This window comes from Pseudophryne corroboree, chromosome 6 (genome assembly GCF_028390025.1).
Source record: "Pseudophryne corroboree isolate aPseCor3 chromosome 6, aPseCor3.hap2, whole genome shotgun sequence".
Taxonomy (NCBI): domain Eukaryota; kingdom Metazoa; phylum Chordata; class Amphibia; order Anura; family Myobatrachidae; genus Pseudophryne; species Pseudophryne corroboree.
In genome coordinates this window covers 438,010,511-438,036,461 of record NC_086449.1, presented here as the reverse complement: position 1 = coordinate 438,036,461, position 25,951 = coordinate 438,010,511, and the positions used below count along the sequence as shown (strand labels likewise).

Here is a 25,951-nt window from a genome sequence, read left to right as displayed (position 1 = left end):
GCGCAGTCGCAGTGCGAACATTGCGCATGCGCAATAAGCGGAAAATCGCTGCGATGCGAAGAAAATTACCGAGCGAACAACTCGGAATGACCACCATTGTAAAGTATGAAAAGATTTGTTAAAAGATGGAAGTTTCCTTTTTTCTCTAGAAACAGAATCATTTTCAAACGGGAAAGACAGAAACAAAAAGTAAGTAGCTCTAATGTAAATGTTATTGATTTTAATATTAGCTCTCCTCTGCTTTTATTTTAAACTAATTCAGTGGTTCTCAAACTTTTAAGATTCATGGCACCCTAGCACATTTTTTTCATGGCACTCCACGGCCAAAAGTTTCTTACTAAGAAATTCAGAAATAAATATTAAATGTAGTACATTGTATTTATATGTCATGCTTGGGTATTTATATGTCATGCTTGGGATGCTGAAGACACTGGTGTGGTGAGTACAGACACCAGGGATCGGTTAGTGGTTCCCCGGTGACAGTGGCGGCATAAGGGCACGGAGGGCATGTCTGCTGGCTGCGGTGCCCACTGCGGACACCCTCACTGGCACTGGTACAGAAAGGGGTTTTCTCTAACGTCCTAGTGGATGCTGGGGACTCCGTAAGGACCATGGGGAATAGACGGGCTCCACAGGAGACAGGGCACTTTAAGAAAGAATTTGGATACTGGTGTGCTCTGGCTCCTCCCTCTATGTCCCTCCTCCAGACCTCAGTTTGAATCTGTGCCCGGACGAGCTGGGTGCTACTTAGTGAGCTCTCCTGAGCTTACTATAAGAAAGTATTTTGTTAGGTTTTTTTATTTTCAGAGAGATCTGCTGGCAACAGACTCTCTGCAGCGTGGGACTGAGGGGAGAGAAGCAGCCCTACTCACTGAAGATAGGTCCTGCTTCTTAGGCTACTGGACACCATTAGCTCCAGAGGGATCGTACCCAGGATCTCACCCTTTGTCGTCCGATCCCGGAGCCGCGCCGCCGTCCCCCTCGCAGAGCCGGAAGACAGAAGCTGGTGACAGAAGCAAGAAGACTTCAAAAGCGGCGGCAGAAGACTCCAGTCTTCAAACTGAGGTAGCGCTCAGCACTGCAGCTGTGCGCCATTGCTCCCACATTAAACCCACACACTCCGGTCACTGTAGGGTGCAGGGCGCAGGGGGGGGGTGCGCCCTGGGCAGCAATTAGGAACCTCTTGGCAAAAAGCAGCATATATACAGTTGGGCACTGTATATATGCATGAGCCCCCACCATTATTTTACACACAAACACGGGACAGAAGCCCGCCGCTGAGGGGGCGGGGCTTCTTCCTCAGCACTCACCAGCGCCATTTTCTCTCCACAGCTCCGCTGAGAGGAAGCTCCCCAGGCTCTCCCCTGCAGAAACACGGTAGAAGAGGGTAAAAAGAGAGGGGGGGCACATAAATTAGGCGCAAAAAGCTTATATACAGCAGCTACTGGGTTAACACTAAGTTACTGTGTGATTCCTGGGACATATAGCGCTGGGGTGTGTGCTGGCATACTCTCTCTCTGTCTCTCCAAAGGGCCTTGTGGGGGAACTGTCTTCAAAAAAGAGCATCCCCTGTATGTGTGTGGTGTGTCGGTACGCTTGTGTCGACATGTTTGACGAGGAAGGCTATGTGGAAGCAGAGCGGGAGCAAATGAATGTGGGGTCGCCGCCGACGGCGCCGACACCTGAGTGGATGGATATGTGGAAGGTTTTAAATGACAATGTAAACTCCTTGCATAAAAGGTTGGATAAAGTTGAAACCTTAGGACAGTCAGGGTCACAGCCCATGCCTGATCCTGTCGCAGAGGCCGTCAGGGTCTCAGAAGCGCCCACTATCCCAAATTGTTGACACAGATACCGACATGGATTCTGATTCCAGTGTCGATTACGATGATGCAAAGTTACAGCCTAAAATAAGAATTTACTTACCGATAATTCTATTTCTCGGAGTCCGTAGTGGATGCTGGGGTTCCTGAAAGGACCATGGGGAATAGCGGCTCCGCAGGAGACAGGGCACAAAAAGTAAAGCTTTCCGATCAGGTGGTGTGCACTGGCTCCTCCCCCTATGACCCTCCTCCAGACTCCAGTTAGGTACTGTGCCCGGACGAGCGTACACAATAAGGGAGGAATTTTGAATCCCGGGTAAGACTCATACCAGCCACACCAATCACACTGTACAACCTGTGATCTGAACCCAGTTAACAGTATGATAACAGCGGAGCCTCTGAAAAGATGGCTCACAACAACAATAACCCGATTTAGTTAGCAATAACTATGTACAAGTATTGCAGATAATCCGCACTTGGGATGGGCGCCCAGCATCCACTACGGACTCCGAGAAATAGAATTATCGGTAAGTAAATTCTTATTTTCTCTATCGTCCTTGTGGATGCTGGGGTTCCTGAAAGGACCATGGGGATTATACCAAAGCTCCCAAACGGGCGGGAGAGTGCGGATGACTCTGCAGCACCGAATGAGAGAACTCCAGGTCCTCTTTTGCCAGGGTATCAAATTTGTAGAATTTTACAAACGTGTTCTCCCCCGACCACGTAGCTGCTCGGCAAAGTTGTAATGCCGAGACCCCTCGGGCAGCCGCCCAAGATGAGCCCACCTTCCTTGTGGAATGGGCCTTAACAGATTTAGACTGTGGCAGGCCTGCCACAGAATGTGCAAGTTGAATTGTGCTACCAATCCCACGAGCAATCGACTGCTTAGAAGCAGAAGCACCCAGCATTGTTGGGTGCATACAGGATAAACAGCAAGTCAGATTTCCTGACTCCAGCCAACCTGGAAACTATATTTTCAGGGCCCTGATAACATCCAGCAACTTGGAGTCCTCCAAGTCCCTAGTAGCCGCAGGTACCACAATAAGCTGGTTCAGGTGAAACGCTGACACCACCTTAAGGAGAAACTGGGGACGAGTCCGCAGCTTTGCTCTGTCCGAATGGACAATCAGATATGGCTTTGTGAGATAAAGCCGCCAATTCTGACACTCGCCTGGCCGAGGCCAGGACCAACAGCATGGTCATTTTCCATGTGAGATATATCAAATCCACAGATTTGAGTTGTTTAAACCAATGTGATTTTTTAGGAATCCCAAAACTACGTTGAGATCGCCCAGTGCCACTGGAGACATCAAAGGGGCTGTATATGCAGTACTCCCTTAACAACTTCTGGACTTCAGGAACTGAAGCCAATTTCTTTCTGGAAGAAAATCAACAGGCCGAAATTTGAACCTTAATGGACCCAATTTGAGACCCATAGACACTCCTGTTTGCAGGAAATGTAGAAATTAACCTAGTTGAAATTCTTCCGTGGAGCCTTCCTGGACTCACACCCTGGCACATATTTTCACCTAAGTGGTGATAATGTTGTGCGGTCACCTCCTTCCTGGCTCTGACCAGGGTAGGGATGACCTCTTCCGGAATGCCTCTTTCCCTTAGGATCCGGCGTTCACCCGCCTTGGCGTCAACGCAGCTGCGGTAAGTCCCGGAACAGACACGGTTCTTGCCGAATCAAGACCCTTCTTAGTATCTCTTTAAGTTCCGGGAACCAAGTCCTTCTTGGCCAAACCGGAGCCACGAGTATAGTTCTTACTCCTCTCCTTCCTATCATTTTCAATACATTGGGTATGAAAAGCAGAGGATGGAACACATACACCGACTGGTACACCGACGGTGTTACCAGAGCGTCCCAGCTATTGCCTGAGTGTCTCTTGACCTGGCGCTTCAGGTGGGACGCCATCATAACCACCTTTGGTCTTTCCCAACGGTTTACAATCATGTGGAAACTTCCAGATTAAGTTTCCACTTTTCCGGGTGGAATTCATTTATGCTGAGGAAATCTTCCCAGTTGCCCACTCCCGGAATGAACACTGCTGACAGTGTTATCACATGATTTTCCGCCCAGCGAAGAATCCTTGCTGTCATTGCCCTCCTGCTTCTTGTGTCGCCCCGTCTGATAACGTGGGCGACCGCCATGATGATGTCCTACTGGATCAGCACCGGTTGACTTTGAAGCAGGAGTCTTCCTAGGCTCAGAGCATTGTAAATTGCCCTTAGCTCCAGTATATTCATGTGGAGAGAAGTCTCCAGACTTGACCACACTTCCTTGGAAATTTTTTCCCTGTGTGACTACTCCCCAGCCTCTCAGGCTGGTATCCGTGGTCCCCAGAACACAGTCCTGAATGCTGAGTGTGCTGCCCTCTAAAAGATGAGCACTCTGCAGCCCCCACAGAAGAGACACCCTTGTCCTTGGAGACAGGATTATCCGCTGATGCATCTGAAAATGCGATCCGGACCATTCGTCCAGCAAATCCCCTGAGATCTGCCGAATGGAATCGCTTCGTAAGAAGCCACCATTTTTCCCAGGACTCCTGTGCATTGATGCACTGATACTTGGCCTGGTTTTAGGAGGTTTCTGACTAGGTCGAATAACTCCTTGGCTTTTTCCTCCCGGAGGAACACCTTTTTCTGGACTATGCCCAGAATCATTCCTAGGAACAGCAGACGTATCGTCGGAAAACAGCTGCGATTCTTGGAATATTTAGAATCCAGTCGTGCTGTCGTAGAACTACTTTAGATAGTGCTCTTCCGACCTCCAACTGTTCTCTGGAACTTGCCCTTTTCAGGATATCGTCCAAGTAAGGGATAATTTAGATGCCTTTTTTCTTTGAAGAAACATCTTTTCGGCCATTACCTTGGTAAAAGGCCCGGGGTGCCGTGGATAATTCAAACGGCATCGTCTGAAACTGATATTGACAGTTCTGTACCACGAACCAGAGGTACCCTTGTTGAGAAGGGCAAATTTGGACATGGAGGTAATCCTTGATGTCCAGGGACACCATATAGTCCCCTTTTTTCCGGTTCGCTATCACTGCTCTGAGTGACTCCATCTCGATTTGAACCTTTTATGTAAGTGTTCAAAGATTTCAGTTTAGACTATGTCTCACCAAGCCGTCTGGCGTCAGTACCACAATATAGTGTGGAAAAATAATACCCTTTTCCTTGTTGTAGGAGGGGTACTTTGACTATCACCTGCTGGATATACAGCTTGTGAATTGTTTCCAATGCTGCCTCCCTGTCGGAGGGAGCCGTTGGTAAAGCAGACTTCAGAAACCTGCGAGGAGAAGATGTCTCGACTCTCCAATCTGTACCCCTGGGATAATACTTGTACTATCTAGGGGTCAACCTGCGAGTGATCCCACTGCGCGCTGAGACTCTTGAGACTACCCCCCCACCTTGAGTCCGCTTGCATGGCCCCAGCGTCATGCTGAGGACTTGGCAGACGCGGTGGAGGGCTTCTTTTCCTGGGAAGGGGCTGCCTGCTGCAGTCTACTTCCCTTACCTCTATGTCTGGGCAGATATGACTGGCCTTTTGCCTGCATGCCCTCATGGGAAAGGAAGGATTGAGGCTGAAAAGACGGTGTCTTTTTCAGCTGAGATGTAACTTGGGGTAAAAAGGTTGGATTTCCCAGCTGTTGCCGTGGTCCCCAGGTCCGATGGACCGACCCCAACTAACTCCTTCCCTTTATACGGCAATACTTCCATGTGCCGTATGGGATCTGTATCACCTGACCACTGTCGTGTCCATGACATCTTCTGGGTGATATGGACAACGTACTTATCTTGATGCCAGAGAGCAAATATCCCTCTGTGCATCTCACGTACATATATATAGAATGCATCCTATTAAATGCTCTATATGAATAAAATATTTTCAGTCAGGGAATCCGACCAAGCCAACCCAGCACTGCATCTCCAGGCTGATGGCGATCGCTGGTCGCAGTATAACCACCGTATGTGTGTATATACTTTTTAGGATATCTTTCCAGCTTCCTATCAGCTGGCTCCTTGAGGGCGGCCGTATCTGGAGACGGTAACGCCACTTGATAAGCGTGTGAGCGCCTTATCACCCTAAGGGGTGTTTCCCAACGCGCCCTAATTTCTGGCGGGAAAGGGTATAACGCCAATATTTGCTATCGGGGTAACCCCACGCATCATCACACACTTCATTTTATTTTATCTGATTCAGGAAAAACTACAGGTAGTTTTTTCACTCCCACATAATACCCTTTTTTGTGGTACTTGTAGTATCAGAAATATGCAACACCTCCTTCATTGCCCTTAACGTGTGGCCCTAATGAGAAATACGTTTGTTTATTCACCGTCGACACTGGATTCAGTGTCCGTGTCTGTGTCTGTGTCGACCGACTGAGGTAAATGGGCGTTTTTAACGCCCCTGACGGTGTTTCTGAGACGCCTGGACCGGTACTAATAGTTTGTCGGCCGTCTCACGTCGTCAACCGACCTTGCAGCGTGTTGACATTCTCACGTAATTCCCTAAATAAGCCATCCATTCCGGTGTCGACTCCCTAGAGAGTGACATCACCATTACAGGCAATTTCTCCGCCTCCTCACCAACATCGTCCTCATACATGTCGACACACACGTACCGACACACAGCACACACACCGGGAATGCTCTGACAGAGGACAGGACCCACACTAGCCCTTTGGGGAGACAGAGGGAGAGTTTGCCAGCACACACCAAAACGCTATAATTATATAGGGACAACCTTATATAAGTGTTTTCCCTTATAGCATCTTTATATATATCTCAATATCGCCAAAATCAGTGCCCCCCCTCTCTGTTTTAACCCTGTTTCTGTAGTGCAGTGCAGGGGAGAGCCTGGGAGCCTTCTCTCCAGGCTTTCTGTGAGAGAAAATGGCGCTGTGTGCTGAGGAGATAGGCCCCGCCCCTTTTTCGGCGGGCTCGTCTCCCGCTATTTAGTGAATCTTGGCAGGGGTTAAATATCTCCATATAGCCTCTGGGGGCTATATGTGAGGTATTTTTCGCCAAAAAAGGTTTTCATTTGCCTCCCAGGGCGCCCCCCTCCCAGCGCCCTGCACCCTCAGTGACTGCCGTGTGAAGTGTGCTGAGAGGAAAATGGCGCACAGCTGCAGTGCTGTGCGCTACCTTTAGAAGACTGCAGGAGTCTTCAGCCGCCGATTCTGGACCTCTTCTTACTTCAGCATCTGCAAGGGGGCCGGCGGCGCGGCTCCGGTGACCATCCAGGCTGTACCTGTGATCGTCCCTCTGGAGCTGATGTCCAGTAGCCAAGAAGCCAATCCATCCTGCACGCAGGTGAGTTCACTCCTTCTCCCCTAAGTCCCTCGTTGCAGTGATCCTGTTGCCAGCAGGACTCACTGTAAAATAAAAAACCTAAGCTAAACTTTCTCTAAGCAGCTCTTTAGGAGAGCCACCTAGATTGCACCCTTCTCGGCCGGGCACAAAAATCTAACTGGAGTCTGGAGGAGGGTCATAGGGGGAGGAGCCAGTGCACACCACCTGATCGGAAAGCTTTACTTTTTGTGCCCTGTCTCCTGCGGAGCCGCTATTCCCCATGGTCCTTTCAGGAACCCCAGCATCCACAAGGACGATAGAGAAATTGGCAAAAGCCATCCGTTATATGATTATAGCAATGAAGGATGTGTTGCACATCACAGAGGAAACCCCAGTCCCTGACAAGACGGTTCATATGTATGGGGAAAAAAGGCAGGAGGTGACCTTTCCCCCTTCACATGAGCTAAATGAGTTATGTGAAAAGGCTTGGGAATCTCCAGATAAAAAACTGCAGATTTCCAAACGGATGCTTATGGCGTATCCTTTCCCGCCAACGGACAGGTTACGCTGGGAATCCTCCCCTAGGGTGGACAAAGCTCTAACACGCTTATCCAAGAGGGTAGCCCTGCCGTCACAGGATACGGCCACCCTAAAAGATGCTGCAGATAGAAAGCAAGAGGGTACTCTGAAGTCCATTTACACACATTCAGGTACCTTACTGAGGCCGGCAATTGCGTCGGCCTGGGTGTGTAGTGCTGTAGCAGCATGGACGGATTCCTTATTTGAGGATCTGGATACCTTAGACAAGGATACTATATTAATGACCCTGGGGCATATAAAAGACACTGTCCTGTATATGAGAGATGCTCAAAGAGACATTAGCCTACTGGGCTCTAGAATAAATGCAATGTCGATTTCTGCCAGAAGGGTCCTGTGGACTCGGCAATGGACAGGCGATGCCGACTCAAAAAGGCACATGGAGGTTTTACCTTACAAGGGTGAGGAATTGTTTGGGGAGGGTCTCTCGGACCTGGTCTCCACAGCTACTGCTGGAAAGTCAAATTTTTTGCCATATGTTCCCTCACAACCTAAGAAAGCACAGTATTACCAAATGCAGTCCTTTCGTTCACAAAGAGGCAAGAAAGTCCGAGGTGCGTCCTTTCTTGCCAGAGGCAAGGGTAGAGGAAAGAAGCTGCACAACACAGCTAGTTCCCAGGAACAGAAGTCCTCCCCGGCTTCCACTAAATCCACCGCATGACGCTGGGGCTCCACAGGCGGAGCTAGGCCCGGTGGGGGCGCGTCTCCGAAATTTCAGCCACAAGTGGGTTCACTCCCAGGTGGATCCCTGGGCAATAGAGATTGTGTCTCAGGGATACAAGCTGGAATTCGAGGAGATGCCCCCTCACCGATACCTCAAATCGGCCCTGCCAGCTTCCCCCTTAGAGAGGGAAATAGTGTTAGCTGCAATTCACAAATTGTATCTTCAGCAGGTGGTGGTCAAGGTTCCCCTCCTTCAACAAGGAAAGGGTTATTATTCTACCATGTTTGTGGTACCGAAGCCAGACGGTTCGGTCAGACCCATATTGAATTTAAAATCCCTGAACATATACCTGAAAAAGTTCAAGTTCAAGATGGAATCGCTCAGAGCGGTCATCGTAAGCCTGGAAGGGGGGGATTTTATGGTGTCTCTGGACATAAAGGATGCATACCTTCATGTCCCCATTTATCCACCTCATCAGGCGTACCTCAGATTTATGGTACAGGATTGTCATTACCAATTCCAGACGTTGCCGTTTGGTCTCTCCACGGCCCCAAGAATATTTACCAAGGTAATGGCGGAAATGATGGTGCTCCTGCGAAAGCAGGGGGTCACAATTATCCCATACTTGGACGATCTCCTCATAAAGGCGAGGTCCAGAGAGCAGTTGTTGATCAGCGTAGCACACTCTCGGGAAGTGTTACAGCAGCACGGCTGGATTCTAAATATTCCAAAGTCGCAGCTGATTCCTACGACGCGTCTGCCCTTCCTGGGCATGATTCTGGACACAGACCAGAAGAAGGTTTTTCTCCCGACGGAGAAGGCTCAGGAACTCATGACACTGGTCAGAGACCTCTTAAAACCAAAACAGGTGTCGGAGCATCACTGCACGCAAGTCCTGGGAAAGATGGTGGCATCGTACGAGGCCATTCCCTTCGGCAGGTTCCATGCGAGGACCTTTCAATGGGATCTGTTGGACAAGTGGTCCGGATCACATCTACAGATGCATCGGCTGATCACCCTATCCCCCAGGGCCAGGGTGTCTCTTCTGTGGTGGCGGCAGAGTGCTCACCTTCTCGAGGGCCGCAGATTCGGCATTCAGGACTGGGTCCTGGTGACCACGGATGCAAGCCTCCGAGGGTGGGGAGCATTCACACAGGGAAGAAATTTCCAAGGTCTGTGGTCAAGTCAGGAGACTTGCCTTCACATCAATATCCTGGAACTAAGGGCCATATACAACGCCCTAAGTCAAGCGGAGACCCTGCTTCGCGACCAATCGGTGCTGATTCAGTCAGACAACATCACCGAAGTGGCTCATGTAAACCGCCAAGGTGGCACAAGGAGCAGGGTGGCGATGGCGGAAAGCCACCAGAATTCTTCGCTGGGCGGAGAATCACGTAAAAGCACTGTCAGCAGTGTTCATTCCGGGAGTGGACAACTGGGAAGCAGACTTCCTCAGCAGGCACGACCTCCACCCGGGAGAGTGGGGACTTCATCAAGAAGTCTTCGCGCAGATTGCAAGTCGGTGGGAACTGCCACAGGTGGACATGATGGCATCCCGCCTCAACAAAAAGCTACAGAGGTATTGCGCCAGGTCAAGAGACCCTCAGGCGATAGCTGTAGACGCACTAGTGACCCCGTGGGTGTTCCAGTCGGTTTATGTATTTCCTCCTCTTCCTCTCATACCCAAGGTGCTGAGAATTATAAGAAAAAGAGGAGTGAGAACAATACTCATTGTTCCGGATTGGCCAAGAAGGACTTGGTATCCAGAGTTGCAAGAAATGCTCACAGAGGACCCATGGCCTCTGCCTCTAAGACAGGACCTGTTGCAACAGGGGCCCTGTCTGTTCCAAGACTTACCGCGGCTGCGTTTGACGGCATGGCGGTTGAACGCCGGATCCTAGCAGAAAAAGGCATTCCAGATGAGGTTATTCCTACGCTGATAAAGGCTAGGAAGGACGTGACGGCTAAACATTATCACCGTATATGGCGAAAATATGTTGCTTGGTGTGAGGCCAGGAATGCCCCTACGGAGGAATTCCAGCTGGGCCGTTTCCTTCACTTCCTACAGTCGGGAGTGACTTTGGGCCTAAAATTGGGTTCCATTAAGGTCCAGATTTCGGCCCTATCCATTTTCTTTCAAAAAGAGCTGGCTTCTCTTCCTGAAGTCCAGACGTTTGTAAAGGGAGTGCTGCATATTCAGCCTCCTTTTGTGCCTCCAGTGGCACCTTGGGATCTTAACGTGGTGTTGAGTTTCCTGAAGTCACACTGGTTTGAGCCTCTCAAAACCGTGGAATAAAAATTTCTCACCTGGAAGGTGGTCATGCTATTAGCCTTGGCTTCAGCTAGGCGTGTGTCAGAATTAGCGGCTTCGTCACATAAAAGCCCCTATCTGGTTTTCCATATGGACAGGGCAGAATTGCGGACCCGTCCACAATTTCTGCCAAAAGTGGTGTCATCTTTTCATATGAACCAACCAATTGTGGTGCCTGTGGCTACTCGTGACTTGGAGGATTCCGAGTTACTAGATGTGGTCAGGGCTTTGAAGGTTTATGTAGCCAGAACGGCTAGAGTCAGGAAGACTGAGTCGTTGTTTATCCTGTATGCACCCAACAAGCTGGGTGCTCCTGCTTCAAAGCAAACTATTGCTCGCTGGATCTGTAACACGATTCAGCAGGCTCATTCTACGGCTGGATTGCTGTTTCCAAAATCAGTAAAAGCCCACTCCACAAAGAAGGTGGGCTCTTCTTGGGCGGCTGCCCGAGGGGTCTCGGCATTACAGCTTTGCCGAGCGGCTACTTGGTCAGGTTCAAACACTTTTGCAAAGTTCTACAAGTTTGATACCCTGGCTGAGGAGGACCTTGTGTTTGCTCATTCGGTGCTGCAGAGTCATCCGCACTCTCCCGCCCGTTTGGGAGCTTTGGTATAATCCCCATGGTCCTTACGGAGTCCCCAGCATCCACTAGGACGTTAAAGAAAATAAGATTTTACTTACCGGTAAATCTATTTCTCGTAGTCCGTAGTGGATGCTGGGCGCCCGTCCCTAGTGCGCACTTCTTCTGCAATACTTGTATATAGTTATTGCTTAAATAAGGGTTATGTTTGGTTGCATCAGGGTTGATCTGATGCTCCGTTGTTGTTCATACTGTTAACTGAGTAAGTTTATCACAAGTTATACGGTGTGATTGGTGTGACTGGTATGAGTCTTGCCCTGGATTCCAAAATCCTTTCCTTGTACTGTCAGCTCTTCCGGGCACAGTTTCTCTAACTGAGGTTTGGAGGAGGGACATAGAGGGAGTAGCCAGAGCACACCAGTATCCAAATTCTTTCTTAAAGTGCCCTGTCTCCTGCGGAGCCCGTCTATTCCCCATGGTCCTTACGGAGTCCCCAGCATCCACTACGGACTACGAGAAATAGATTTACCGGTAAGTAAAATCTTATTTTAACCCTGTTTCCTGCATTTTGGGACACAAATGCCTGTATAATTCCACACAAGGGACCGCACGCCATCACGGGGGCGGGGCTTCCCGTAGAGCGGAACCAGCGGCTCAGAGGCACCATTTCCTGCTGCCTTAGACTACAGGCTGCATGCAGAGTAGTGCTGCTCCTCCAGGGATCCTCCAAAGTCAACTTGTACGGTATTTAGGGGGATTTATAGAGGAAGGGGAGCATATATATATACAGGTTGAGTATCCCATATCCAAATATTCCGAAATACGGAATATTCCGAAATACGGACTTTTCTGAGGGAGAGTGAGATAGTGAAACCTTTGTTTTCTGATGGCTCAATGTACACAAACTTTGTTTAATACACAAAGTTATTCAAAATATTATATTTAATGACCTTCAGGCTGTGTGTATAAGGTGTATATGAAACATAAATGAATTGTGTGAATGTACACACACTTTGTTTAATGCACAAAGTTATAAAAAATATTGGCTAAAATTACCTTCAGGCTGTGTGTATAAAGTGTATATGTAACATAAATGCATTCTGTGCTTATATTTAGTTCCCATCACCATGATATCTCATTATGGTATGCAATTATTCCAAAATACGGAAAAATCCGATATCCAAAATACCTCTGGTCCCAAGCATTTTGGATAAGGGAGACTCAACCTGTATATATATATATATAAAGTCCAGAAATGAAGCGCACACACTTAAATGAGATCCAGGGGTGCCGTGTCAATTCCTAGTAATACAATCGTTCCCAATGTTTACCCAGCAGGGTCATACATAAGGAGACCAGCACACCACCAAGTAGAAAAATGAAAAAAAACATTTAATAATTAAGCAGCATTATCAGGCCTTTTGAAAAAAGTTATTGGTACTCATCAAAGTTCGCTGAAAAGAGTCCATAATACATCATATCAGCCATGATATGATGTATTATGGACTCTTTTCAGCGAACTTTGATGAGTACCAATAACTTTTTTCAAAAGGCCTGATAATGCTGCTTACTTATTAAATGTTTTTCTCTGACGTCCTAGTGGATGCTGGGAACTCCGAAAGGACCATGTGGAATAGCGGCTCCGCAGGAGACTGGGCACAAAAGTAAAAGCTTTAAGACTAGCTGGTGTGCACTGGCTCCTCCCCCTATGACCCTCCTCCAAGCCCCAGTTAGATTTTTGTGCCCGAACGAGAAGGGTGCAATCTAGGTGGCTCTCCTGAGCTGCTTAGAGTAAAAGTTTAAATTAGGTTTTTTATTTTCAGTGAGTCCTGCTGGCAACAGGCTCACTGCATCGAGGGACTAAGGGGAGAAGAAGCGAACTCACCTGCGTGCAGAGTGGATTGGGCTTCTTAGGCTACTGGACATTAGCTCCAGAGGGACGATCACAGGCCCAGCCATGGATGGGTCCCAGAGCCGCGCCGCCGGCCCCCTTACAGAGCCAGAAGACTGAAGAGGTCCGGAAAATCGGCGGCAGAAGACGTCCTGTCTTCAATAAGGTAGCGCACAGCACCGCAGCTGTGCGCCATTGCTCTCAGCACACTTCACACTCCGGTCACTGAGGGTGCAGGGCGCTGGGGGGGGGCGCCCTGAGACGCAATAAAAATACCTTATATGGCAAAAAAATACATCACATATAGCTCCTGGGCTATATGGATGCATTTAACCCCTGCCAGGATACATAGAAAAACGGGAGATAAGGCCGCCGATAAGGGGGCGGAGCCTATCTCCTTAGCACACTGGCGCCATTTTCCCTCACAGCTCCGTTGGAGGGAAGCTCCCTGGCTCTCCCCTGCAGTCACTACACTACAGAAAGGGTTAAAAAAGAGAGGGGGGCACTAATTAGGCGCAGTATAAACAATACAGCAGCTATAAGGGGAAAAACACTTATATAAGGTTATCCCTGTATATATATAGCGCTCTGGTGTGTGCTGGCAAACTCTCCCTCTGTCTCCCCAAAGGGCTAGTGGGGTCCTGTCCTCTATCAGAGCATTCCCTGTGTGTGTGCTGTATGTCGGTACGTTTGTGTCGACATGTATGAGGAGAAAAATGATGTGGAGACGGAGCAGATTGCCTGTAATAGTGATGTCACCCCCTAGGGGGTCGACACCTGAGTGGATGAACTGTTGGAAGGAATTACGTGACAGTGTCAGCTCTGTATAAAAGACAGTGGTTGACATGAGACAGCCGGCTACTCAGCTTGTGCCTGTCCAGACGTCTCATAGGCCGTCAGGGGCTCTAAAGCACCCGTTACCTCAGATGGCAGATATAGACGCCGACACGGATACTGACTCCAGTGTCGACGGTTAAGAGACAAATGTGACTTCCAGTAGGGCCACACGTTACATGATTGAGGCAATGAAAAAATGTTTTACACATTTCTGATAATACGAGTACCACCAAAAAGGGGTATTATGTTCGGTGAGGAAAAACTACCTGTAGTTTTCCTGAATCTGAGAAATTAAATGAGGTGTGTGATGATGCGTGGGTTTCCCCCGATAACAACTGATAATTTCTAAAATGTTATTGGCATTATATCCTTTCCCGCCAGAGGTTAGGGTGCGTTGGGAAACACCCCCTAGGGTGGATAAAGCGCTCACACGCTTGTAAGGGCTCTACCCTCTCCTGAGATGGCCGCCCTTAAGGATCCTGCTGATAGAAAGCAGGAGGGTATCCTAAAATGTATTTACACACATACTGGTGTTATACTGCGACCAGCAATCGCCTCAGCCTGGATGTGCAGTGCTGGGTTGGCGTGGTCGGATTCCCTGACTGAAAATATTGATACCCTAGATAGGGACAGTATATTTTTGCCTATAGAGCATGTAAAAGATGCATTTCTATATATGCATGATGCACAGCGGAATATTTGCCGACTGGCATCAAGTCTAAGTGCATTGTCCATTTCTACCAGTAGAGGATTATGGACACGACTGGTCAGGTGATGCGGATTTCAAACGGCATTTGGAAGTATTGCCTTATTAAGGAGAGGAGTTATTTGGGGTCGGTCTTTCAGACCTGGTGGCCACGGCAACAGCTGGGAAATCCACGTTTGTACCCCAGGTCGCCTCTCAACATGAGAAGACGCCGTATTATCAGGCGCAGTCTTTTCGTGGACAAGCGGGCAAAAGGTTCCTCATTTCTGCCCCGTGACAGAGGGAGAGGAAAAAGGCTGCAGAAATCAGCCAGTTCCCAGGAACAGAAACCCTCTCCCGCCTCTGCCAAGCCCTCAGTATGACGCTGGGGCTTTACAAGCAGAATCAGGCACGGTGGGGGGCCCGTCTCAATGAATTTCAGCGCGCAGTGGGCTCACTCGCAAGTAGACCCCTGGATCCTTCAGGTGATATCTCAGGGGTACAAATTGGAATTCGAGACGTCTCCCCCTCGCCGTTTCCTAAAGTCGGCTTTACCGATGTCTCCTTCTGACAGGGAGACAGTTTTGGAAGCCATTCACAAGCTGTATTCCCAGCAGGTGATAATCAAGGTACCCCTCCTGCAACAGGGAACGGGGTATTATTCCACACTGTTGTGGTACCGAAGCCGGACCGCTCGGTGAGACCGATTCTAAATCTAAAATCTTTGAACACTTACATACAGAGGTTCAAATTCAAGATTGAGTCACTCAGAGCAGTGATTGCGAACCTGGAAGAAGGGGACTACATGATGTCTCGGGACATCAAGGATGCTTACCTTCATGTCCAAATTTACCCTTCTCACCAAGGGTACCTCAGGTTTATGGTACAGAACTGCCACTATCAGTTCAGACGCTGCCGTATGGATGGTCCACGGCACCCCGGGTCTTTACCAAGGTAATGGCCGAAAGGATGATATTCCTTCGAAGGAAGGGAATTTTAGTTATCCCTTACTTGGACGATTCCCTGATAAGGGTAAGATCCAGGGAACAGTTGGAGGTCGGTGTAGCACTATCTCAGGTAGTGTTGCGGCAGCACGATTGGATTCTCAATATTCCAAAATCGCAGCTGGTTCCGACGACTCGTCTTCTGTTCCTAGGGATGATCCTGGACACAGTCCAGAAAAAGGTGTTTCTCCCGGAGGAGAAAGCCAGGGAGTTATCCGAACTAGTCAGGAACCTCCTAAAACCGAGCCAAGTCTCAGTGCATCAATGCACAAGGGTTCTGGGTAAAATGGTGGCTTCCTACGAAGCAATCCCATTCGGCAGATTCCACGCAAGAACTTTCCAGTGGGACCTGCTGGACAAATGGTCCGGGTCGCATCTTCAGATGCATCAGCGGATAACCCTGCCACCAAGAACAAGGGTGTCCCTCCTGTGGTGGTTGCAGAGTGCTCATCTTCTAGAGGGCCGCAGATTCGGCATTCAGGACTGGGTCCTGGTGACCACGGATGCCAGCCTGCGAGGCTGGGGAGCAGTCACACAGGGAAGGAATTTCCAGGGCTTATGGTCAAGCCTGGAGACATCACTTCACATAAATATCCTGAAGCTAAGGGCCATTTACAATGCTCTAAGCTTAGCAAGACCCTCTGCTTCAAGGTCAGCCGGTGTTGATCCAGTCGGACAACATCACGGCAGTCACCCACGTAAACAGACAGGGTGGCACAAGAAGCAGGAGGGCAATGGCAGAAGCTGCAAGGATTCTTCGCTGGGCGGAAAATCAGGTGATAGCACTGTCAGCAATTCCGGGAGTGGACAACTGGGAAGCAGACTTCCTCAGCAGACACGACCTCCACCCGGGAGAGTGGGGACTTCACCCAGAAATCTTCCACATGATTATAAACCGTTGGGAAAAACTCGACAGGTATTGCGCCAGGTCAAGGGACCCTCAGGCAATAGCTGTAGGCGCTCTGGTAACACCGTGGGTGTACCAGTCAGTGTATGTGTTCCCTCATCTGCCTCTCATACCCAAGGTACTGAGATTGATAAGATGGAGAGGAGTAAGCACTATATTCGTGGCTCCGGATTGGCCAAGAAGGACTTGGTATCCGGAACTTCAAAAGATGCTCACGGAGGATCCGTGGCCTCTACCTCTAAGAAGGGACCTGCTTCAGCAAGGACCCTGTCTGTTCCAAGACTTACCGCGACTGCATTTGACGGCATGGCGGTTGAACGCCGGATCCTGAAGGAAAAAAGGCATTCCGGATGAGGTCACCCCTATCCTGATCAAAGCCAGGAAGGATGTAACCGCAAAACATTATCACCGCATTTGGCAAAAATATGTTGCGTGGTGCGAGGCCAGTAATGCCCGACGGAGGAAATTCAACTGGGTCGATTCCTACATTTCCTGCAAACAGGAGTGTCTATGGGCCGGAAATTGGGGTCCATTAAGGTTCAAATTTCGGCCCTGTCAATTTTCTTCCAAAAAGAACTAGCTTCAGTCCCTGAAGTTCAGACGTTGTAAAAGGGGTACTGCATATACAGCCTCCTTTTGTGCCTCCAGTGGCACCTTGGGATCTCAATGTAGTTTTTGGGTTCCAAAAAGTCACATTGGTTTGAACCACTTAAATCTGTGGAGTTAAAATATCTCACATGGAAAGTGGTCATGCTGTTGGCCCTGGCCTGGGCCAGGCGCGTGTCAGAATTGGCGGCTTTATCCTGTAAAAGCCCTTATCTGATTTTCCATTCGGGCAGGGCGGAATTGAGGACTCGTCCTCAGTTTCTCCCTAAGGTGGTTTCAGCGTTTCACCTGAACCAACCTATTGTGGTGCCTGCGGCTACTAGGGACTTGGAGGACTCCAAGTTGCTAGACGTTGTCAGGGCCCTGAAAATATATGTTTCCAGGACGGCTGGAGTCAGAAAATCTGACTCGCTGTTTATCCTGTATGCACCCAACAAGCTGGGTGCTCCTGCTTCTAAGCAGACTATTGCTCGTTGGAATTGTAGTACAATTCAGCTTGCACATTCTGTGGCAGGCCTGCCACAGCCAAAAATCTGTAAATGCCCACTCCACAAGGAAGATGGGCTCATCTTGGGCGGCTGCCCGAGGGGTCTCGGCTTTACAACTTTGCCGAGCAGCTACTTGGTCAGGAGCAAATACGTTTGTAAAATTCTACAAAATTGATACCCTGGCTGAGGAGGACCTGGAGTACTCTCATTTGGTGCTGCAGAGTCATCCGCACTCTCCCGCCCGTTTGGGAGCTTTGGTATAATCCCCATGGTCCTTTCGGAGTTCCCAGCATCCACTAGGACGTCAGAGAAAATAAGAATTTACTTACCGATAATTCTATTTCTCATAGTCCGTAGTGGATGCTGGGCGCCCATCCCAAGTGCGGATTGTCTGCAATACTTGTACATAGTTACAAAAATCGGGTTATTATTGTTGTGAGCCATCTTTTCAGAGGCTCCTCTGTTATCATGCTGTTAACTGGGTTCAGATCACAGGTTGTACGGTGTGATGGGTGTGGCTGGTATGAGTCTTACCCGGGATTCAAAATCCTTCCTTATTGTGTACGCTCGTCCGGGCACAGTATCCTAACTGAGGCTTGGAGGAGGGTCATAGGGGGAGGAGCCAGTGCACACCAGCTAGTCTTAAAGCTTTTACTTTTGTGCCCAGTCTCCTGCGGAGCCGCTATTCCCCATGGTCCTTTCGGAGTTCCCAGCATCCACATCGGACTATGAGAAATAGAATTATCGGTAAGTAAATTCTTATTTTTTCATTTTTCTACTTGGTGGTGTGCTGGTTTCCTTATGTATGACCCTGCTGGGTAAACATTGGGAACGATTGTATATATATATATATATATATATATATAAAATCAGACACCATTTACTTTATCTAAGGCTCTGGTTTATGCCCTGAAATGCACTGCTTTAGCTCTGAGGCATTGTGTGCTGCTCTCATCCCTCTCTATATCATTCCATACTGACTGTCTGAGGTTCTGTGTTCACATTACTGTGTTATTTAACTATTACTGTGTTATTTTACTTTACTGTGTGTTTGTGTTCTGCTGTATCATCATGTCTGGTAAAAAGACTGTGTGTCCATCATGCAACACAAAGTTTTGCCCTTCTCCTGGGGTATCTACTATGTAATCAGTGCTCTTTCCTTCTCAGGGTAGCATTACACAGGAACCTGAGTGGTTAGAGTTATTTAAAGGCATGATTTCTAATATTAACTTTGAATTGGCTACTGCCAGACAGGAAAGGCAAATGCTAAAGAAATCTGTAGATGGTTTTTTGGTCAATGCTGCTGACCACAGACCGGCTCCTCAGGCTGGTCTCACATAAATGCACACTCCCACATGTACTCCAATCTGACTCTAAAAATGACATGCCAGATTTGGAAGAAGGTGACGTGGAGGTAGACTGTGACTCTGTCTCAGGATGTGGAAGCACTAATATAGTCTATTAGGGAAGTCCTTAATATACCAGATAAAGAGACAGAACCTGATGAAGAGTTGTTTAATGTGAAACCAAAATCTACTGCCACTTTCCCTGTCTCCAAGGAATTAAACATTCTTTTTAAAGAGACATGGGTTAATCCTGACAAGAAATTTCAAACCCCAAAGTGGCTGCTGAATTAGTTTCCCTCCCCCCTCATCAGGATAGGAAGGTCGAGTGTCCAGGCTGTCACATAAGATTGTGCTACCTGTACCTGGTGCTATCTCTCTAAAAGACCCTGCTGACCGTAAAATTGAGACTACATTCAAATCCATTTACACTGCAGTGGGAATCGCACAGAGACCCACAAGTGCTTGCGTCTGTATCACAAGGGCCATGGTCAAATGGTCTGGTAATATAATCGAGGGCTTTGACACTTTGCCTCAGGATGAGGTCCTGACTCTACTGCAACATATCTAGGATGCTGCTAACTTCATGAGTGGTACTCATTAATTCCCGCTCCATGGCTATGGCAGTCTCAGCTCACAGAGCTCTGTGGCTGCAACAATTGTCAACGGACGCTAATTCCAAAAAGGGTGTGGAGAATCTTCCATTCACAGGGGATGCCTTGTTTGGGAAGGAACTAAACAAATGAATTTCTCGAGCAACGGCAGGTAAGTCCCCTTATCTGCCATCTGCTGCGCCTCCAGCTAGACGTCCTTACCCTGGTCCCTCTCTACAGTCCTTTTGGGTGGCCAGGTTTAGAGGCAGGGCCAGAGGTGCCTCAAATGCAGCTAGAGGAAATAGAGGTAAATCTCGCAGACCAGCGGCCTCTGGATCATCAGACTTCCGGATCTTCCTCCACAAAGCCCTCCACGTGACGGTTGGCCCCAGCTGCTGGGGGACTTTCAGGTGGGTGCTCGACTGCAATATGTCACTCAGGTGTGGGCAGAGTTCTGCCGGGACCCTTGGGTGAGGGACCTCATATCCCAGGGCTACCGGCTGGAATTTCAAGCACTGCCTCCTCACAGATTCTTCAGGTCAGGCTTACCAGTTTACCAGACTAGAGCCCTGACGAAGCTCTAACATAGAGTGAAATGCGCATAGGGATTAGCCGTGCGCCGCTAGATATAATGAATGTAATCAATTAGTATTGTATTCCAATGTATTACCTACCAACCTTATTGTTTTGTCTGGGCAAGATACTTTAAGTGTATGGAATAGCAGCCAGTGTAATATAGTGTGGTGACATATGATAACATCTAACACAGACAGCCCCGGCTCTTCATTTATGCCTGCGGCATCTGATCAAAGAAAACAGGAATTTATCTACTGTCTATACAGCCACAGGACATTGCATGTAAATAACGTTAGAAGCAAATACTTATCCACACACTTAGGTATACAGGGACATCAGCCAGCACAGTACAGTGTGATGTCATGTGACAATATATAACATAGATAGCCTTGATTCTCCATATATGCCAATGGCATTTGATAGAAGATAATAGGAATTTATCCACTGTGTATACAGCTACAGGATATTATATATAAATACTGACAGTATAAAGGAGCAGATAACTGTTCCACATTATTATCATACTCGTGTAACAGCTCTCCAATTACCCTAAAAGTGTATATTTATTGTGATTAGATCTAAGCTCTGATTTTCTGACACAGGTCTGTGACAGTCAAAAATCAGAATATCACTGACTGTGAATGTAGCTACAGGATATTTAATATGAGCACTGTCAGTACTAAGGGGTATAAAATCACCCTGTGTCATCACTGTATTAACGTTATAAGATTTAAAAATTGCCCCATAACCTATGTATATGAGGGATGTGGAATGCGATATGGGCATGAGCATAACAGAGATACAATCTGACATTAATTGAATACAAACGCACCATTTCCTGTGAAAGGCATTTAATACACGAATGTATATATATATACTAAGTAGGGAATAAGAGCAACTGATATTTGTGTATTACACTACAGAATATCGAGTACAATTACTGTCAATACAGAATTGAATATTAGCTAAACACAGATGGATCACCTTTTATTGGGGCTATATAGCACACAAATACACAATAATTCATGTAGGGGATTATAAATTGATCCCTCTTTAAATGGTGTGTATATGATTAATGTGTAATGCTATTAGCTCTAAAGGCTATATAATATAATTAATAAACCTCACATGCATATACTGTACATATATGTATGAATATTTGGACGTAAGTAATATCCCTAATGTGTCTCCTGCCTACAATAAGAAATCACTCATAACCATACTCCATTTGGAGAGAGATACTGCAGGTCTCTATTGATAACACAGTATGGTTGCAACATAGCAAGAGATCTTGCTCAGATTTAGCAACATTTGTATCTAGATAACACTCTGGTACCAGGTGCAACATTTAAAAGTAACCATGATTTCCTGCAGGATGGAAGCACAGAATTAATATCTACATTGGGAAGGTTTGTCCCTATCGAACAATAAAAGGCTCACAGACAATCAAGAGCAATCATTTATTTATAATAATACAATAAGGTTGATATAGATTTATGAAGAATTTTATTGTCAATTAGAGAGTATTATAATAATAATAAAGAAAACATATACAGAGACACATCTCAACTTTTTTCTTCTTAGGAATACAACAGTGGAATACTATGTATATATAAAATACTAATCAATGACAGGCGGCACACAGCTTTGATTTTAATCTTCTTTATTATTTGACACCAGGACAAATAAATTCTCTCTTTTTCTTTATTTGTCCATTTTTCTGATTCGCGTCTACTATTCTTTATTGTTTTTATATTTCACTTTTACGACCCAATTTAGGGTCATAATACTGCATATGGGACATTAATAAAGTTGAATTATTCCATATGGGTATTGGTAGGCACTACAAATTAAGTGTTAATATATACGTATATATATAATAAAAGTATAAAGACACAGATCTGATATCAAAAATCTTTATTGGTCTTGGGAAAAGAGTGCAGCCAGAGAAACTGATCCCCTTTTTCCTACCTTGTCAGCTTCACCTGTAGCAAGAGTTACCTTGCAGGACGCAATTCAAAAACTTCTCCATACACAGGTGATTGTTCCGGTCCCTCTTCTGCTCAGAAGGAAGGGATTTTATTCAAGCCTATTTGTGGTACCGAAACTGGTCGGTTCGGTGCAGCCGATCTTGAACCTCAAACCTCTGAACTTGTATGTGTTGTATCTATGTGTGTTCAAGTTCAAAATGGAATCTCTCAAGGTGGTGGTTTCTGGCCTGGAAGAAGGGAAGTTCTTTGTATCCCTAGATATCAAGGATGCATATCTGCACATCCCGATATGGCCCCCTCATCAGGCTTATCTCAGATTTGCAATACAGGACCGCCACTTCCAGTTCCAGACCTTACCCTTTGGCCTATCCACGGCACCAAGGGTGTTCACAAAAGTTATGTCTGAGATGATGCAGCAACTCCGCATGATGGGAGTGAACATAGTCCCTTACTTGGACGATCTCCTCATAAAGGCGGTGTCCAGGGAGCTTCTGTTGCAAAGCATCAACTTGACTACACGTCTTTTTACGGACCATGGGTGGATCCTAAATTTCCAGAAATCACACCTGGAACCGTCGCAGAGGCTTCAGTTCCTGGGGATGATACTGAACACTGTGGTTCAGAAGGTTTTCCTCCCTATGGACAAAGCTTTGACCATTCAGACTATGTGCCGCTCTGTACTCTGACCCTGCAAGAGCTTGGTGCACCTTTGCATCTGACTACTGGGCAAGATGGTGGCCTCCTACGAGGCAATCCAATACGGTAGGTTCTATGCCCGTCCGTTCCAGCTGTATCTACTGGACAAGTGGTCGGGGTCTCACCTGCACATGCACCAGTAAGGATCTCCCTATTGTGGTGACTTCAAGTCTCTCACCTTGTGGAGGGTCAGAGTTTCGGAATCCAGTCTTGGACTCTGCTGACGACGGATGCAAGCCTCCGTGGTTGGGGGGCTGTGACCCAAGGGGCTCAGTTCCAAGGGAGGTGGTCGAGTCAGTAGTCTTCCCTTCCGATAAATATTCTGGAACTCAGGGCGATTTACAATTCCCTTCTACGGGCATCTTCTCTCCTCCAACATCAAGCCATACAGGTGCAGTCGGACAACGCCACGGCGGTGGCGTAAATAAACCGACAGGTAGGAACAAAAAGTAGGGGCGCAATGCGAGAAGTGTCAAGGATACTCCTCTGGGCAGAGGCCAATGCAAGGGTCATATCGGCCATATTCATTCCGGGAGTGGACAACTGGGAAGCAGACTTCCTCAGCTGGCACGACATCCATCTGGGGGAATGGGGCCTTCACCCTCAGGTGTTCCAACAGCTAGTTCAACGGTGGGGCTGCCCACTGATAAACATGATGGCTTCTCAATTCAACAAGAAGCTCCATCGCTACTTTTCCAGAACAAGGGATCCGCAGGCGGCAGTGGACACTCTGACGGCGCCGTGGACCTACCAGTTTGTCTACCTGTTCCCTCTAATTCCTCTCATTCCCAGAGTTCTAAAAAGACTCAAAAGGGAAAATGTTCAAGCAATTCTAATTGCTACGGATTGGCCTTGCCGGGCCTGGTATGCGGACCTCCTGTCCATGTCTCTCGAAGAGCCCTGGCCTCTTCCACTTTTCAAGGATCTTCTTTAACAAGGGCCGTTCATCTATCCAGACTTACTGCGGCTACGTTTGACGGCTTGGAAGTTGAGAAGGAGATCCTAGCCAAAAAAGGTCTTCCGTCCAGGGTTATCTCGACTTTGGTGCAAGCTCGAAAGGTGGTCACGTTGAAGCATTACCACTGTATCTGGAATAAGTATGTTTCTTGGTGTGAAGGTAGAAAATATTCTACTGTGGAATTGCCCGTTTTCTACTCTTTCTGCAAGCAGTCGTGGCTATGGGCCTACGGTTAGGCTCCACCCAGGTTCAGATTTCGGCCCTATCTATTTTCTTCCAGAGACAGCTGGCTGTAATTCCGGAGGTACAGACATTCCTGAAGGGTGTCCTTCGCATTCAACCACCTTTTGTCCCTCCCACAGCTCCGTGGGATCTCACGGTGGTCCTGAATTTTCTCCAGACTGGTTTGGACCTTTACACAAGGTAGACTTGAAATTGGAATTGGGGGCCTTATCCTGTAACAGCCCTTATTTGATATTTCTTCTGCGGGGTACACTGGGCTCCACAAGGAATGGACAATGGGGTGTAGAGTAAGATCTTGATCCGAGGCACCAACAGGCTCAAAGCTTTGACTGTTCCCAGAATGCATAGCGCCGCCTCCTATATCACCCCGCCTCCCTGCACAGGATCTCAGTTTTGTAGTTGGTGCTGCAGAAGCAGGCACTTAACAGAGGGGCTGCTAAAGGCAGCCCTAAGAAGAGCTTTTTTTCTGAGGAAAAAAGTGAAGACTTCAAGGGCAGCAGCAGTGTTACATGTCAGTGGACATTCACGGCTGCAGCTTCCGCTCTCCCCAGCGGCGCTGTACACTCCCGAGCCCTGGTTGCCGGGTAACTACAGCTGGAGGCTCCGGTTTTCTTCTTGTCAGGCACACACGACGGGGGCTCTCCGGGATCGCGTGGCCGCGCTTCGGGAGGTGGTAAGTGGGTCCCGCTTGCGGGACCCGGTCTTTATCGCGATCCGGCGCGGTCAGTAGGAGGTGGGCAGCGCGCGCTGGCGGTGGACACTGTGGCAGTAAAGGCGATCCCACTAGATCACCAGGGCATGGGACAGGTCAGGTTTTCTCTATAAACCGTTTTATTAGAGCCCGCAATACCCGGTGGTTTTGCCAGCAGGGGGATAGAGCTTGGACCTGAAGCCCCTCCCCCAGCCCCAGGGCGCCATTTTCTGCAAATGTTCCCGCCCTGGAGCTGCATATTTGTCTCTCCCTCACTCACTGGCAGTGTCTGCGACGCCATTATCCCTCAGCTCACTGTTCCTGGGAATGCTTGGGCAAATCCTCCTATGTAAAGCCGCCTGGTTGTCAGTGCTGTGACTTTACAAGACACTTAAGTATTCTACCTGCCTTTTTTAGTCAGTGTTAGTTAAGAAAGAGTGCATTTAGTCAGGGTTTCCTAGTACAATTACCCTGTGATATACATCCAGTTCTTACTGTGTACTGTTATATCTATTGTTATATAGCTGTGTAAGCTAGTCCAGTGCAGTATTATTGTTAGTAATAACCTCTGCATTGTACAAACTGTGACTATTTGTGTGTGCATTTGATAGCTGAGTGGTGTCCATTTCGTGTCTTTCACTCAACCTGCTATCCCTATTTTCTATAACCTGAGGGGGCTTGGTGCGTCAGGTTTTATCTAATATAGGATTTTCACAAAGATATACTGTATTACGTATTTTTCTCTGTGATTTAGTCACCATATCTCTCCTTTATCTCTGCTGGTGCTGACTACACTGCGCAGGGGTTTGGGCTAGAGGTATCGTGCTGCTGACAAATTGTACTGTGTTACCTGATACTGCAAGTTATATCATGTCTGCTGCTGAGGGTTATGGTTCTGGGGCTGAACACACTGCCGGTGTTGCTGAAGCCGCAGATACCTATGAGGAGAATATAGCAGCTTTGGGCTCTGGTTCTGGGGGCTCCTTGCCCCCCCCAGTGGGACGGTGGCAATGGGGGCAAATAATGACCCGCCGTGGGCTGCTTTTTCCACGCTTCTCCATACGCTAGTTCATAAACTAACACCCCCTATGGGACCCCCAATGCCGGTACAACCGTTTGTGGTCCCTGCAGCTAACCCGCCGTGGGCGGACGATTTATCTGCTCAAGTA

General features: G+C 47.9%; 1 protein-coding gene across 2 annotated transcripts in view; it reads left to right on the top strand.

The window, feature by feature from the left end:
* REDIC1 (regulator of DNA class I crossover intermediates 1) overlaps window positions 1–25,951 on the top strand; it is a 362,880-nt gene that overhangs the window by 9,239 nt on the left and 327,690 nt on the right. For both annotated transcript variants that reach the window (XM_063927089.1, XM_063927087.1), the window contains exon 2: window positions 150–189. In XM_063927089.1, the coding sequence (XP_063783159.1) occupies window positions 150–189 (40 nt within the window). The remainder of the gene's footprint in view (window positions 1–149; window positions 190–25,951) is intronic.